This window comes from Castor canadensis, chromosome 18, assembly GCF_047511655.1.
Source record: "Castor canadensis chromosome 18, mCasCan1.hap1v2, whole genome shotgun sequence".
Classification (NCBI taxonomy): domain Eukaryota; kingdom Metazoa; phylum Chordata; class Mammalia; order Rodentia; family Castoridae; genus Castor; species Castor canadensis.
In genome coordinates, this window is record NC_133403.1 from 47392870 (window position 1) to 47409513 (window position 16644).

Genomic DNA, 16644 nt, shown 5'->3' on the forward strand with positions numbered 1-16644 from the left:
TTAATAATTTCCCCCCCAAAAAAGACTCCATTCCACCACAATGAGGATTGAGTTTTAACATCAATTTTGAAAGGAAAAAACATTTAACTCATAGTAGTCATGAAAACCTAAATTGCATTAAGTGGTGGGTGTTGCTGGTATTATTTCTAGAGCAAAATATGCCTGTGTGGGGGTGATGCCTATTAGGGGAGGAAGGTGAAGATAATGCGATAGTGGGAACGTCAGTTGCGGAAATGGGAATAAGGGTACATTATAGTGATGGGAAGAGAGCGGTATCCTATGGATAATCCAGTGAGATACCTTTGTACATAATCAGTCTAAAAATCAAAAGATTTCCTATTTTTAAATAATATCTGTTTAGAAAGTACAACTAAAGAAAGCATTCTATTTACAGTAGCAATAAAAAGATATAATCAGCCTAAGAAATGCAGAGGTGTTATATAAAGAGAGCTTTGCACCTTCAGTGTAGGAGCCAGCATTTATCTGTCCCAGCCACAGGTCTAAGCACTTTACAGATATTAACTTTAATCCTCACAGCAGCTTCATGAGAGAGATACTATTGTACTTTACAGATGAGAAAATTGTGACAGTTAGGTAAAGTGCTTTGTTAATATCACACAGCATCAACTGGATGCAGTGGGTCACACCTGTAATTCCAGCTAGGTGGGAGGAGGAGATTGAGAGGACTGTGGTTTGAGGCCAGCCCAGACAAAAGGTTATTGAGACCACATCTTAATAAAAAAGCTGGGGATGGTGGCATTTACCTTTTGTCCCAGCTAAGGGGGAAGCATAAGTAGGAGGATTCTGGTCCAGGCAGGCCCATGCAAAAAATGCAAGAGTATATCTCAAAAATAAAGGGCTGAGGGCATGGCTCAAATGGTAGAGTGCCTGCATAACAGTGCACAGCTCTTAGTTCAAAACCTGAGACCCCACCCCCCCAAAATAAACTGCATGTAAGTAGCAGAATTCAGAATGCAAATCAAGGCAGTCAGGTTACAAATTCTGAGTTCTTAATAGTACAGTATACATCCTGCACCCTAATAGTGTAAGCAGAGTCCTAGGGCAGAAGTCCAATTTAGGGGATTCCAGTATGTCAGATCTGGCCATTCACCCCCGTATGCCAGTTAAAAGAAATTAGTAGTGGTGAAGAGCAGAGAAAGAATTGTTAATGTGACAGCACCATGGGAAGAGCAAAATCAAGCATTTCAGCTTATCTTTGGGATACTGACATGAGCCTTAGGTTTAAGTAGAGGAAGAATTGTGGCAGGGGTGAAAGTTATGCATAATTAAGCAGTCTTGGTCAGAGTGTAGTATGGTTGATCATTATCTTAGTTCTGGTCCTACAAAGTGGTTCAAAGAAGTTCTTACAGCTTCAGGGAACAATCAGTTCTGCTGAACTGATTGCTTCTGCTTTGGGGAGTGATCTTATCTTGGGGTAATCTGTTTGTAAAGCACTGTTGTTCCTCGATTTCAAGGTACTGTAAGCTTAGGACAATGATTGGACACTCTTGGGCACTCTTTTGGGGGCCTGGGGGTCTGAAATAGGAGTTTGTAAAATTGACAGTACTCCTGTCTTTGTACCGTCATCCTCAAAGGGTGAATGAGATTGGTTAGATATCACTGTTTTTTAGATAAATGCTCCTTGAACGATTAACATGCCTATAGGCAGAGTTAAACAGAAGCCTGACCCAAAGTTTTAAGACAAAGGAGACAGAGGCACAGACTTTTATCCTGCTGCTTTTGGTTAACTTCTGGGCTTAAGAGGAGTCTGTGCAGTTTAGCAAAAGCAGTTTCTAAGTACCTGTTAGAGATGTAAATCATATCCTTTGTTTTTTGAAACATGCCTTTATTTGTTCATTCTCCAGATGTTTATTAAGCATCCACTATGTGCCAGGCCCTCTTCTAGTAGGAGCTGGGCTTGTGTGAGTGAGACTGATGGAAGCTCCGAGTTTAAACTTCATTCTGTATCCTAGCATGCATAAGGCCCTGGGTTTAATTGCACGCTCTGCAAAGACAGAGAGAAAGGGCAAGGGAGAGAGGGAGAGAGAGAAGAGAGAGAGGAAAAGAGAGAGAGAGAGAGAGAGAAGAGGAGAGGAGAGAGAGAGAGACAAGAGAGAGAGAGGAGAGAAGAGGCCATTCTGTTTGAGGGTAAGAGTTCCTCTCTGCAGCTGGACAGGGGCATGATATCTTTCTCTAGTTTCATGTTAGAGGCTCTTGTCTCTGTTGACACCATGAACATGACTCTCAGTACTGCACCTCATGAGGAGCCTTTGTTTTTGCCTCTAATCTTGTGTTTCTTGGAGTTTCTTGGTGTTTTCTAATGGGTTGTTCTAACATTTACATGGTATCTTTTGTTGTTGAAGTCAGTTCTGGAATAATCCCCCTTTGGATCCTGCCGTCTTCCTATCTGACCTTTTCTCTTCCCTCTTAATTACTCATACTCTTGCCCTGCTGATCACAGTCTGTAGAACACGTAGCCTGGCCTCCTTGTAAGTGTGAGTCACCAGCCAGAGATAAACTCTCTACAGTGAGTTTCCTCTTGAGTCCACAGGTCCCACCTCTGCAGGAAGGAGACAGTTCATGTTGTAGGATCAGAAAGCGGTAAGGTTAGGAATCCACCCTGGGTGAAAGCGCATACAACCAGCCTCTCCTTGGAGTAGCTGGGCAGAGGCCCAGGAACCACAGGACAGAAGAAGTCCTAGAGTGGCTGTTAATTTCCCAAGAACAGCTGAAAATCTCCAAGTCCTGGGTGAGTTGCTTATTTATTCACTTCCCTTCCTTTCTTTATATAACTTTTTTGGGGGATGGGGCAGTGGCTGAGGGGATGTAGGGTTGGGAGGGTGACAATCCTTACTTAGGCAAAGGGTTAAGTTAATCACTTCTCAGTTTGTGGCCTTCTTATACATAACTAGTGCAAGTGAGGTCCCTATATTTCCTTATTTTTACATACTCATTTGTCTTCTCTTTCCTTAATCCCCAAATTATTCTGTATCTTATGAGTGTTCTTCTGTTTATATGTATTTATAAACTGTATATTGTTCTAGAAGCTGTTAGAAGTACAAAATTTCAGATTCTACCTCAATCCTTAATTTTAGAGTCATTTTTACAACAGTTAATATCAGACGCCATTGTTACAAAATTCTTTGCTTCATGTGTATTAAAGTTTAAAACAGACTGGATACAAATCTCATATGTAGATTTTAACTAGGTACTTTTACCATCAAAAAATTTTTTTCTTTCCTGTTATGTAGCTCATGCTGGCCTAGAATTCCCTATGGAGTTAGTGTCAACCTTAAACTTGTAATCCTTCAGCTTCCAGCGTACTGGGATCACAGGCATGTACCACTATGCTCAGCCTATAAAAGGTTTTTGTTACAAAAGTTTTCAAATACATACAGAGTTGAAAGAATTTTTACCAGCAGGTAGTACCTAGAATTTACTGTTAGCATTTTACTACAATTGTGTTTTCACAGTGTCCATCTTTTCATCCCTCTGTGCATCCATTAGTCCACCTTATTCTTGGTGTGAATATATATGGTGTATAGTCATACTATATTCTAGACATTTGTAGTCCCATCTCTAAATCTCTAGTATGTGGAGCATTAACTAGTTACTTATTTGCAAATTTTTTTTTGGTGCTGTTGTTTTGGGTTTTTTTTTTTTTTTTTGGGCGGGGGTGGTTAACTTTCCCTCGGTTAATACTTACTTTTTTTTTTCCTGCCTTGTCTTTTTTAATCGCATGGTTTGATACACATTGATGGATGCTTTCAATGTAATTTTTGCTTTTTCACAAAGTAGAATGTAAATAAACTCCCCAAGCAGCTTGTAATTTTCCACAAGCTCAGTAAGATAACTTGTGATTGGATGACCATCTCTGTTTCAGGGACCACTGTCATTCATGGAGGAGTGGCGGCTGTTGGACCCAGTACAGAAATGCCTGTACAGGAGTGTGATGCTGGAGAACTACAGCCACCTGGTGTTCCTGGGTAGGTGCTTGTTCCCTGAAGAGGAGTATGTACAATCCTTAGGCCTCCCCTCCTGAGCAAAAAGGTTCATCTGTTTGTTGAAAGCTGGAGGGTGGGGAGGGTTGGGTCTGTGAAATACTTAAAAATGGTAGACTTTTATACTTAAAGGCCAGATTTTCTGTCTCCCATTGGCATCAGTGTGTGCTGGTTGAATGGACTTTACCTTGCCAAAGTGCAAAAGTGCAACTTCATCATACCGTCTGTAAATCAAATTTTCCCCAGTCTCCAAATCCCATGCAATTTTGGTCTATGTTGTCTGTGATGTTCTGTTCACAGGGTATCAGCACACTAAACCCAATATCATCTTCAGGTTGGAACAAGAAGAATTGTGGATGATGCAGGCCCAAATGCCCACGCAAGGCATGTTGTAGGATCAGAAAGCGGTAAGGTTGAGTGGTGGAGATGCTTAGATCGTTTCCCTCTCATTCAGAAGTGGTGTGGATTCTGATGTGATGTGCCCTCTTGTTGGTACTGTTTTTCTCTCATTTATGACCACGGGCTCGCATATTCTGTTAGTCCATCTCTTCCCTTGGGACCTCAGTTATTACTGTCTGTGTAAACAGTCATTTTATTACCATTGAAGCAAGATTTCCCTCTTTACCTCAATATATTTTTTTTGGTGGGTTTGGAGTTTGAATTCAGGGCTTTGTACTTGAAAAGTAGATACTCTACCACTTGAACCACATCTCCAGCCTGCTCTTTACCTCATTTGATGTGAGTTTCACAGCCCTTCTACCTTCTTTTTAATTTGCTTTTACTTAAATTCAACAATCGTATCTCTGGCTTTATCCTTCTCTTTGAAACATATTGGGGGATTCTGCTCTTTTATGCTGTCTATGCTTATTGTGTTAACATTATCACTCTGCCCTTCTCAGCATATTTTTGCATCAGATGAAGTCTTCACCACTCCCCTCACTTCAGTGACTGCATGGGACCTGCTCTCACATCACTCTACTAAGTTCTCTTTCTTTTATGCCTTCTTGCTCTCCTGTACCCTTGCCACTTTCCGGCCTCATTTTCAAAAACTGGAAGCATCTCTTCCACTGCTTCACAGCTACATGCTACCTTTTCCTCACCTTTTTCATTGTTTCTCTGGTTTCTACTTATTTTTCCTGGCATTAGAGAGTCAGGTATGGATTTTCTACTTCTTGGTCAATTTTATTCCTTTGACTCTTTATACTAATTCATCTTGGATGGTACTATCAGATATATTTTCTGAATCATCCTGTTTATTTAGTGATAGGATAAAGGAACAATTAGTCCTTGATTTTTCAGCTGTAATTTTTGATCAATCCTAAACTGAAAATTTAAGTAGACATGATTTACTACTGTATACCACAAAAGGTCCTGAGTGGGTCAACTCCAGGGTTGACTCTGTAATTAACTTGGCATATTATTGAGAGCCTATCTCTTCTCTGCTGTTCCATCAGAATTTTCCTGTCTTGCTTAGTCCATTTTCTGCTACCATAACAGAATATCTGAGACTGGTTAATTTATAGATGAAATGTTTATTTTGCTCATAGTTTTAGAGTCTGGAAGTCTAAGATCAGGAGGCCACATCTTGCCAAGAGTTTCTTTTGCATCATAACATGGTGCAAAATTGGAAGGGCAAGCCTTGGAAGGGCAAGCCTTGAAAGGGCAAGCCATGGGAGAGACAGAACACAAGGAGCAGCCCCACTTGGAAACAGCCTGCTCTTTTTTGCTCCCCCTTTGTTTTTTCTTGGCATATATTATTTGTAACAAGGGGTTTCATTACACTACTTCTACACTTTACATACAGTGTACCTCGATTGATTTCACTCCCTCTATCCTCTCTCCCCCTTTTTTTTGGTTGTATTGAGGTTTGAACTCAGGGCCTTGAACTTGCTGATCAAATGCTCTACCACTTGAGCCATGTCCCTAGTCTCTCCTTCCCCCTCACTTGCTCTTAAAACATTCATTATACTTCTGTTTTCATACATGGGTATAAAGTATTTTGATCTTATTTGCACACCCATTTACTGTCTTCTTTTGCCTTCCTCCCTTCTGCTGCTACCCACCCCCAATAGAACCTGTTTTACATTCCTGTTATTCATTTTTTTTTGGTGACACTGGGATTTGAGCTCAGGTCCTTATGCTTGCTCGGCAGGTGCTCTACCACTTGAGCTACTCTGCCAACCCTTTTTTGTGTTGAGTATTTTTGAGATAGAGTCTTGTGAACTATTTGCCTAGGGCTGGCTTTGAACTGAGATCCTCCTGATCTCTGTCTCCTGAGTAGCTAGGATTATAGATGTGAGCCACTGGTGCCCAGCTCCTGTTATTAATTTTTAAGGACTAGGTTCTGCATATGAGAGAGAACATGTAATATTTGTGTTTCTTAGTCTGGCTTATTTTGCTTAACATGACAATCTCTACTTCTGTCCATTTTCCTGAAAATGACATAATTTCATTCTTTATGAACACCCTGCTCTTATGGTAAGTAATTCCATTTCAAAAAAGCAAGAACTGCATTAACCCCTCTTACTAACCTAATCACGTTGTCTCAGAACTGTAACATTGAGGACATTTTACCATGAGTTTCAGAGGGAAACCATATTCAAACCATAGCATCCACCTTCGTTGCTGTTTCAGTTCCAGCTGACACAGGCAGCTATCTCTGTGGCCAATAGAATAAGTATTCTTTCATTCTGTATGACCCCATCAGGTGGTAAACATATCCCCAGAATCCTACAGAAGAGTATATCCTGTCCAGTAGGCAAGGTTTCTATCACATGCCCTTGTCTATAGAAGCCTTGGGCAAGGGAACTAGGATGATAACAATTAGTCCAAATCAGTCCTGCTTTACTCTTTGGAAGTGGAGATGGATCTTCAGATCTGTGAAGGAAACATGACCTTAAGGGTCCGGGTGCAAAAACCAGGTTTCCACACACCTGGAAAAAGACAAATGAACCGCTGGAATGGTAGCACTGTCTTTGCTCACTTCTCTACCTAGGTAGCATCCGGTCCTCCTCCTTTTTTTTTTTTTTTGTAGTATTGGGGCTTGAACTCGGGGCTTCATTCTTGCTAGACAGGTGCTCTTCCACTTGAACTCTTCTGCCAGCCTCTTTATTTATTTATTTATTTTTTGTGTAAGTTATTTTCAAGATAGAGTCTCATGAACTACTTGCCTGGGCTAGTAGTAGTAGTGATCCTTCTGATCACTGCCTCCCGAGTAGCTAAGATTACAGGTGTGAGCCACTAGCACCCCAGATCGTCCTTCTCTTACCAGCCAGTCATCTTCAAAAGTATTCATCAATTCATACTACTGCCTTACACTGCATTAATGCAAATACTAGCTTCCTATCCCAGCCAGACTTGTTCCTTTATGGTCTGGGAACCTGTAATTAAAGATGTTATCCACATAGAACCATCCACATATAGAGTGGTAGACAGTGGTCATTACAGTGGGAGTCACATAGTAGCCACTGGTTTATAGTGTATGAAATTCTGGTCAGCAGGCTTTGCCAGCATGACCTTTCATGGCAGCAAGCTCAGTCCTGATGAACCTGAGTTTCAGTTTCTGCTCCCCGAGTATATTTGACTTGTTTTTTGCCATCTGTAGTTAAACTTAACATGGAGTTGCTTTTCTGTAGCTTCAAAATCTTAGTTCTGAGGGCTGGAGCAGTGGCTTAAGTAGTAGACCACCTGCCTAGCAAGCACGAAGCCCTGAGTTCAAATCCCAGTACCACCAAAATCTCAGTTCTGTTGGTGCGAGTTTGGAATCTCATATTTGTACCTATATGTATACTATATCCAGGAATCATGTTTAATACAGTTTTTAATTGTGTTTAAATACTTTTTTTTTGGTGGTACTGAGGGTTGAACTGAAGGCATCACACTTATTAGGCAGGTGCACTGAGCTTCTCCATTAGCCCTTTTGCGTTGGTTATCCTGTGTTTATGCCTAGACTGGCTCCTCCTATTTAAGCTTACCAAGTGTAGCTGGGCTGACAGGAACATGCCAGCTATTGGTTAAGATGGGGTCTTGCAACTTTCCCTGGACTGGCCTTGAATTGCAATCCTCCCCATCTCAACCTCCCAAGTAGGTGGGATTATAGACATGAATCACCATACATGGCCTTAAGTAATCTTTAAGCTTATGAATTCCTGTTTTCTAGCCATTGGCTTCAGTATTTTTTCCTGATTTCTTTTAATTCTTTGAGCTCTCTCTTGAGATACCAACCATAACACTATTTTTGCCATCAGTATTGCTAAAAGGATGCTCAACAGAAGGTGCATTAGATTTCCTGGGACCACCATACAGTGGAAGCCAGAGCTGTGAGAACCAACATGAGGGCAGCCATGGAACAGTCACAGGAGGAAGGTAAAGGACAGGGTTTGGTGGTCAGGACTGCTTCAGAATCCATAAACTCTGAAACAGAGTCTATAGGGATGGGTAGTGGTGACAGCCAGACACAAGAGCAAATCTGATGAAGATGCTTTGACTGTATCATCATCTAATAGCCAGGCACTTTCCCTCCAAGCCATTGTGATAGTCAGAAGTGGTCATGTTCACTTCTTAGTGCATCCATGGGAAGATACTATGTGATTTTGGGGGAAATGTAATTTGTTTGGATGTATTTAAAAAGAATAAGTGTGTCAGATTTAGTAGGTAAAAAACTACTCGAAGTTTTATCACATTAAACCTTGAGTGGAATTGTCTGATCTGCTATTTCTGTCTTCTTTTGATACCAGTTTCTGTTCAGTACTCTGGCCAGCATATTACTTTGGACCATCTAGATTGAGTCTTACCTGTTCTCTCTTCTCTATGTTTTTTTTTTTTTTTGGCAATACTGGGGTTTGAATTCAGGGCATCACATTTGTTAGGCAGGTGCTCTACCACTTGAGCCACTCCACCACTCCACCAGCCCACTTTTCTTCAGTATTTGCTCTTGTGCATGAGGGCTTGATTGTCTATCTTAGCCCCTATTTACATGTGTGTGCATGTGTGCACATGCATGTGTGTTGCTGGTAACTGAACCCAAAGCCTCTGGCATGCTGTGCAGATACTCTACCACTGAACTACCTCCCCAGTCCTCTCTACTTCATATCTTTTACTTTTTCTTTGTTTTTATTTTAAAACAGCAGCCTGCCCCATCCTGTATGTCCAGAAACAACCACTTTCATCTCTTTTTAACTCTTATGTTACCTTCATGTTTCGAAACCAGCTGTTCTATTGTGCCTTGACTTTTCTCCCCTAATGATTACTCAGTTTGATTCCTTTGTGTGTGTGTGTGTGTGTGTGTGTGTGTATGGTATTGCAGTTTGAATTCTGGGCCTACACACTTTCTAGACAGGCGCTCTACTATTTGAACCATTTCACCAGCCTAATGATTTCTCAGTATAGAGGGGTGACTTAATTCTCTCTGCAAACCTCCCCAACACATATGCACTCTCTTCTTATGCCCCATCCTCTTAATATAGTTATTTCATGTGTTTGGTCAATCTTCAGGTTTTGCATTATTATGACTATGTAATTTCTGATACAGGTAAACCATTGGAAATATACACTGATTAATTTTTAATAATTTTTTTCTAAATTTAATTATTTTATTTGCGTTTGTAACATTTTCTCTTCCTGCTCTTAATGTATTTATCATTAACTTCACTGAAGACCATTCTTCCCAAAACTTAGAAGATTTAAAAAACTGTTTTTCTTTTGCAGTAGTGGGGACCAAATCAGGGCCTCACTCATGTTAGGCAAGTATTGTACCACAGTGACACACCTGGAGCCCTCTCTTTCTTTTAAATATTCTTTTGGAATATTCAGCCAAATGAGTAATTTTATCCATTTCATCTTCCTGGTGAAATCATCCCAGGTAGTCTAGTTTTTCTCAGTATCTGCTCTACAATTTTTATCCTGGGTTCTCCATCCTGATTTTGGTTTCTATAAGCTTTGTCACCTTTTTCTTGATTTGTTTTGTTTGAGTAGCTCCTCCAGTAGCTTCCTGTGAATGGTGCATGTGATACAAACTTTGAGACCTAGACCTCTGAAAATATTTTCTGTCTAATGTGTTGCTAATGTCAGATGCCATTTAATTGTTGGTTCATTATGTGAAACTGTTTTGATTTTGTTGTTCCTCTGGAACTCTTCGAGCTGCTTTTTGCTCCAAGTGTTTTGAAATTTTGTGATGATGTTCCTTACATCCATTCATCTAGGTCTTCAGTGGGACAGTGTTCCCAAGAGGACTGAGAACTAACTAATCTGTGGTATTCTCTGCCATTTCTTGAGGGCTTCACACAGTGTTTGGCACATAATAGATGTTCAGTAGCTAATAGGGTGAGTTAAACTAATGCTGTGCAATCCCTTAACAACTTCTCTATATTATCCTCATTTGAGGCTCTTTTGCTTTTGTTAACCATTATACAAAACTTTATTACTCAAAATCATCTTTATTCCTTGTCAGTTTTTATTTCTCCTCCTCCTCTTCTACCTTCCCCTCCCATGCAGTTTTATACTATATCTTTTTTTTTTTGTGGGATGAGGCTTTGAACTCAGGGCTTTGCATCTGCAAAGCAGGCACTCTGCCACCTGAGCCATACTTCCATTTTGCTGTGCTTATTTTGGAGATGGCGTCTTGAGAAGTATTTGCCTGAGCTGGCCTTGAACCTTGACAGGATTGTGTTTTTATTTATAACATTTGGCTAACCCTTTTTCACTTTCAGACAAAATCTGGGAAATTGATGATCATATGAAATGGCATCAGGAAAGTGAAGCCAATCTGGGAAGGATGGCAAAAAATCTGAATGTGCTGTAGTTGGAAAACTGTGTGGTCTTAGTTCAAATTGTGTTTCTTGAAGACAAAAATCTTCATAAATGTGGCACACATGGGAAATGTTTGAAATGTGATACAGATTTCACTAGTAATTATTCTGGAACGAATCCTGGTGGTTTTCATATTCAGAGAATCATTCCTTCATTCTAAATGTGAGAAAACTGTCATTGGGATAAAATACTGTGAAAAGAATCAGTCTGCAACAACTATCAGCAAGTCACAATTTGTGCACCAACATGTGTATCAAGAGGAAAATCCTTTAAATGTAGTTACTGTGAGAAAGCCTCCAGTGGTGAGCCAGACTCTGTAGTGCATCAGCAAACTCATGCAGAGGAGAAACCCTGTGAATGTAGTGAATGTGAGAAAGACTTTAGCATTAAGCCATGTCTCTTTGTATATCAGACATCTCATGTAGGAGAAAAACTTCACAAATGCAATGAATGTGGAAAAACATTCATTTTTAATTCACAACTGCTTTTACATCAAAAGACTTCATACAGGTGAGAATCTTCATGAATGCTGTAAATGTGGGAAAGTCTTCAGTAGGAAAGACCAGCTCATTTCACACCAGAGAATTCATTCAGGACAGAAGCCCTATGGTTGTAATGAATGTGGGAAAGATTTTGGTTTGAAATCACAGCTCATTATACATCAAAGAATTCATGCAGAAGAGAAACCATATGAATGCAGCAAATGTCAGAAAACCTTTAATAAAAAGTCAAACCTTATGGTACACCAGAGAGCTCAGGGAAGAAACCCTATCAATGTAGTGAATTCAGGAAGGCCTTCATGTTCAAGTGACAGGTCATTGTACATCAAGGAGTTCACATGGGAGTAAAGCCCTATGGGTGCATTCAGTGTGGGAAAGCATTCAGTTTGAAGTCACAGCTCATTGTACATCAGAGAAGACATACAGAAATGAAACCCTGTGCATGTGATGGAGAGATCCCCTATGAATGCCATGAATGTGGGAAAGCCTTCAGTCAGAAATATCTGCTTGTTTCATACCAGAGGACTCATGCAGGGGAGAAGTTCTATGAGTGCAGTGACTGGGAAAGCTTTTGGCTTGAAGTCCCAGCTTATTATACATTCACAGGATTCATATAGGAGAGAAACCCTTTGAATGCAGTCAATGTTGGAAAGTCTTTAATAGAAAGTCAACTCTTGTACATCACAGAACTCATACAGGAGAGAAGCTGTATGGTTGTACTGAGTGTGGAAAGGCCTTTACATTCAAGATACAGCTCATTGTACATCAGGGAGCTCACACTGGAATAAAGCCCTGTGAATGCAATGAATGTAGGACTCACTGATTTCACTTTAGTTTGAAATCATAGCTCATTGTACATCAGAGAAGTCACACGGGAGTAAGCCATATGGATGCAGTGAGTGTGGGAATGCCTTTAGGAGCAACTCATACCTTACTATACATACACAAACACACACAGGAGAGAAACCCCATGAATGTTGAGTGTGGGAAATCCTTCAGTTTCAATTCACAGCTTATTGTGCATTAGAGAATACACACAGAAAATCCCTATGAATGCATGGAATGTGAGAAAGCTTTTAATAGGAAAGACCAGCTCATTTCACACCAATGAACTCATGCAGGGGGAAGCCCTATGGGTGTAGTGAATGTGGGAAAACGCTTAGCAGCAAAACATACCTCATTATACACATGAGAACCTATTCAGGAGAGAAACCATATGGATGTAGTGAGTGTGGGAAAGCCTTCATTTGGAAGTCACTACTCATTGTACATGAGTGAACTCACTTGAGACAAAATCCTTATAAATGTAGTCAGTGTGACAAATCCTTCAGTGTGAAATTACAGCTTGTTTTACATCAGAGAATGCATAAAAGAGAAAAACCCAATGAATGCAGTGAATGTGGAAAAACCTTCATTAGGAAATCTCAGCTCATTGTACATCAGAGACTTATTCAGGAGAGAAACCTTATGGGTTGCAGTGATTGTGGAAAAACCTCTCAGGAGTCAATTCTCAGTGTACATCAGAGGACACAGAGGAGAGAGACCTGTAAACACACTGAATGTGGGAAAGTCTTCTGTTGGAAGTCACAGCTTATGCATCAGAGAACTCATGCAGATGAGAAACATATGGGTGAGTTACATGTAAGAAACTTTGTCAAAAGGCATTTTACAGGAGATACCAGCAAAGTCGTATAGAAGCAAAACTCTAAAGGTATCATTGTACACCAGAAAACTAATACTGAACAGAGACCTTATGAATGCATAGCATATGCAGGGCAATCCATAGCATAGGAGAGCACCCAGCTCACACATAGCACTCTTCACAGTGAGAGAGGAAGTGTGATTTAAATGATTGTTGCCAAATTACTTTATTAATTGTGAAATGTATAAAGGGGAAACTGTGAAAGAAATGAATACAGACTGGATTCCTTTGACATTCATAGTTTGCTAAACATCAGGACTTTAGTGAGAAAAAGAATAGAACCCATGAATGGCAGAGGAGCATGGTATAATTTAGAGACATTCTTCATCTAGAAATGGCAAACTTCTAGCAAAAAAAAGTTGGAATGAATATTTATGAATTTTCAAATGTAAAACCTCAATAAGAGGAGTCACTTTATTATATATCAGAAGACTCATTCTAAAAGTACCTATTATTAATATAGAAAAGTTTCCTTTATAAATAATTTTAAGAAATCTGAGGATGTAGTTCAGTGGTAGATTGCTTGCCTGTCATGTATGAGACCTTCTGTTCCATCCCCAGCACTATAAATAATAATACTGGGCTGTGGGTGTGGCTCAGGTTTTAGTGCCTGCCTAGAAAGTTCAAACCTCATTGCCAAAATAATGATGATAATAATAATAATAATAATAAAATTTTAAGGGAAATTATGTGCATGTGTTGCAAATTTTATGAAAACATCAGTGAAGATACTCAAGTATAAATGGTGTTAGCATACAAATTCTTTTTTGTGTGTAAATATAATAATCAAGATATAACAAGAAAAAATATCCTAATACATATAGAGATAATTTGGATGTTTTCCTGTATTTGCTATGTGAATTTTGCATAGTTACTTGTGAATGCCATACAGGAAACATAAATTATATAGTAGATACAGTATCATATTCCAGGATTTCCCTGCACACCAACATTGTTTCTTTGCCTCTTAAAAAATGCAGCTTCTTACTAGAGTACTGTGGCTTATTAATAGTGAATTTCAACCTTACAAACATTTTTCCTATTTCACCTTCATAAGCAGTCCTGGAAGCTGCGAGTTTAGTCACAGAAATCAGTATGACACACACTTCATGGAATCTGTTCTCTCACTGCGTGGGACATCTCAGTTTCGTTTATGAGACACAGTCCTCAGTTTGTGGTCACAAGGGAACCAGCTCTCAAGGTGTCCTGACAATCAGCATGATCACTGACCGCAGAAGGACTCAACTTTAGGTTTTAATAGAGTTATCAAGAACAGATCAGTAAGCTTTTTCCCATGGCAGCATGTTGGTGTGATTATTGATTAGTTCTTTTTGTGTGGATTTCCCAGAACAGCTGTTACGTTCTTCTCTTAACCTACTTCATGTATCTTTTAATTCAAGCTACTGTGTTCCTTGTTTGGGTAAGTTTGCTGTGGTGTGTGTCTATGCTTATGGTTGAATAACTCAAACCATTTCAGAAATGGGTGCTAGAGGGTGAGCCCTGGCAGAAGTTTGCAGGGCTATTAGGAGCCTATTGTTTCCCAAGTCAGGAAGGAAGGGTGTGAAGTCTATAGTTATATCCCATGGCAGAAACTCAGCCCCAATGTGAAGTAGTGAATTGCTAAATCCACATGCTTATTGGTGCTCTAGGTAAATGAAGTAGTTGCTGCCAATGAAAAAAATTCAAACATCATAATTCCGGACTATGGCCAAGAGGTGACTGTTTCTGATGGCTGTGGATAACATGGGAAATACTGAGCTTAAGACCTTCAAGATAGTGTTTCAAGTCAGTTGACTTGCTGGAGTGTAAGGTAAGTGAAAATTAATGCCAGTTGCTTACTCACAAAGTCACCTTTCTTCACAGTCTCATCATATTCTTTAGGAAAGTGAGCATTAATCTGCAAAGAGTGGGATCCTGCAGTTAGATTAGGGCCATCTTGGAAGAATATAAAGCTTCAAAACAGAGTATTTCTGAAACATTCCCTTTTGTGCTATTTATTTGAGAAGAGAGTCCTGTCTCTAACCCCAAAAGTGTAGATAATGCTTTCTGAATGCCCAATCCTTGTGTTCTGCTCATTATACAGAATCAACCTCAATATTCTTGGGGTGAAAAATGATTTACAGAAGAGAAGAGAAAGCTTGCATAAAGAAAGAATTGCAGATATTTGCTACAGTTTATGCCCTAAATGTATGAAACACTGCAAAATGTATTTTGTCATTGATATGCCATGGAAGGTAGAATAGACTCATAAGACAAAACGCACATGGCAACCTTACCTGGTAGAAGCTAGAAGTGCTGACATAACTTCAGGAATAGCACTCAAAGTCTATGGAAAGAATAATGCTAGAGCAGGGCTTAATAGTCTCAAGTGAGAATTTTTCTAATGAAACAATAAAACATACCAGTTAGAAATCCGTAAGAAAGTAAGAACCCAATAGGAAATGGGCAAAGAACTTGAGCAAACACTTCATGCGAAAGGATTAAGAAATGGACAACGTGCATATGAAAATACTCTCACCAGCAGCCGTTAAGGGATGCAGATATACCTCAGTGACGTGCCACCACACACCCTCCAGGATGGATAAAATGAAGAGTGACAATATCAAATTTTCTCAGGGATGCGGAGGACTTGAAGCTTTCTTCCAAGCATAGCTTGTATACCTACTTTGGAAAATTGACAGTTTTTTCTAAAAACAAACATGGTAACACCATAACTCAGCATTTTTATACTTACATGCATGAGGAATGAGTTATCTTTTTAAAAGTATCACAAGAATGTTCATAGTATCTTTAATAATACACAGACAGCGGGCAACTCAGATGTTCACTAGGTAAGTGCATAAACAATTGGTGCTTATTAAATCATAGGCTTATCACAACAGAAAATAATGAGCCATTGATATTTGCAACAGCATAGATAAGTCTCAGAACACTGTTGAGCAAAACAAGCCAGACTTAATTTATACTGCGTAATTTTGTTTATATGAAACTTAAGACAAAACTAGACTATGACAATAGAAGCCAAACAGTTTCTGTCTTTGGGGCACACTGCCTGGAGGGGCATAGTGATTACTGTTAGGTGCTGTCTAGATCTGAGTGTGAGGGGATGATTCCACTGATAGAAGGTGAAAACCAGGCCAAGGTGCAGTAAAAAGTGTGACTACTGCAGGGTGTGACAGCATCAAAGGTTCTGGAAATGACAACTGTATCCTTAAAACAAACCCAGGGATGTGTATCTAAGATGTATGTACTTTATACATGTTGTACCTCAACTGAAAAAATAAAGAATCGAATCTTTAACACTCAGAACTTTCACAGTGCACATTAATTTTCTTGGACATTATTTGCAATAAGCTTTTCAGATGTAACATTTAGCTAACTTAAAATGCCTTGGTTAAATATCTTACTGATCATCCACTCATCTTTTTACAACAAAAATAAACTTACTTTTTCTTCCCCTATGTGGGGTAGGAAATCAGTACTTTTTTTAAGAAGATGGTCTCAAAAACGGAGTATCAGTCATCTCTGATGTCAGTGTACACCATAGACCTGGGACATAAGTGTCAGGAAAGTCTTCAGAGTGGTGATATAAGGTAGATTACATGAAGACTTCCTTCCTTTCTTGCCCTCCAGT

The 16644-nt window shown here is 39.6% G+C and overlaps 1 protein-coding gene across 1 annotated transcript; it reads left to right on the forward strand.

Moving 5' to 3' along the window:
- Nucleotides 1-233: 233 nt before the first annotated feature.
- On the forward strand, nt 234-16422 carry LOC109692588 (uncharacterized). Its single transcript, XM_074060829.1, is given in 16 exon segments — nt 234-272; nt 2552-2749; nt 3884-3986; nt 4302-4385; nt 10709-10783; nt 10786-10853; nt 10855-10946; nt 10948-11078; nt 11081-11304; nt 11306-11558; nt 11561-11867; nt 11869-11908; nt 11910-12183; nt 12186-12285; nt 12287-12429; nt 12432-16422. Coding segments are annotated over 16 exon segments (2703 nt in total). The 3' UTR covers nt 13004-16422.
- Nucleotides 16423-16644: the final 222 nt, after the last annotated feature.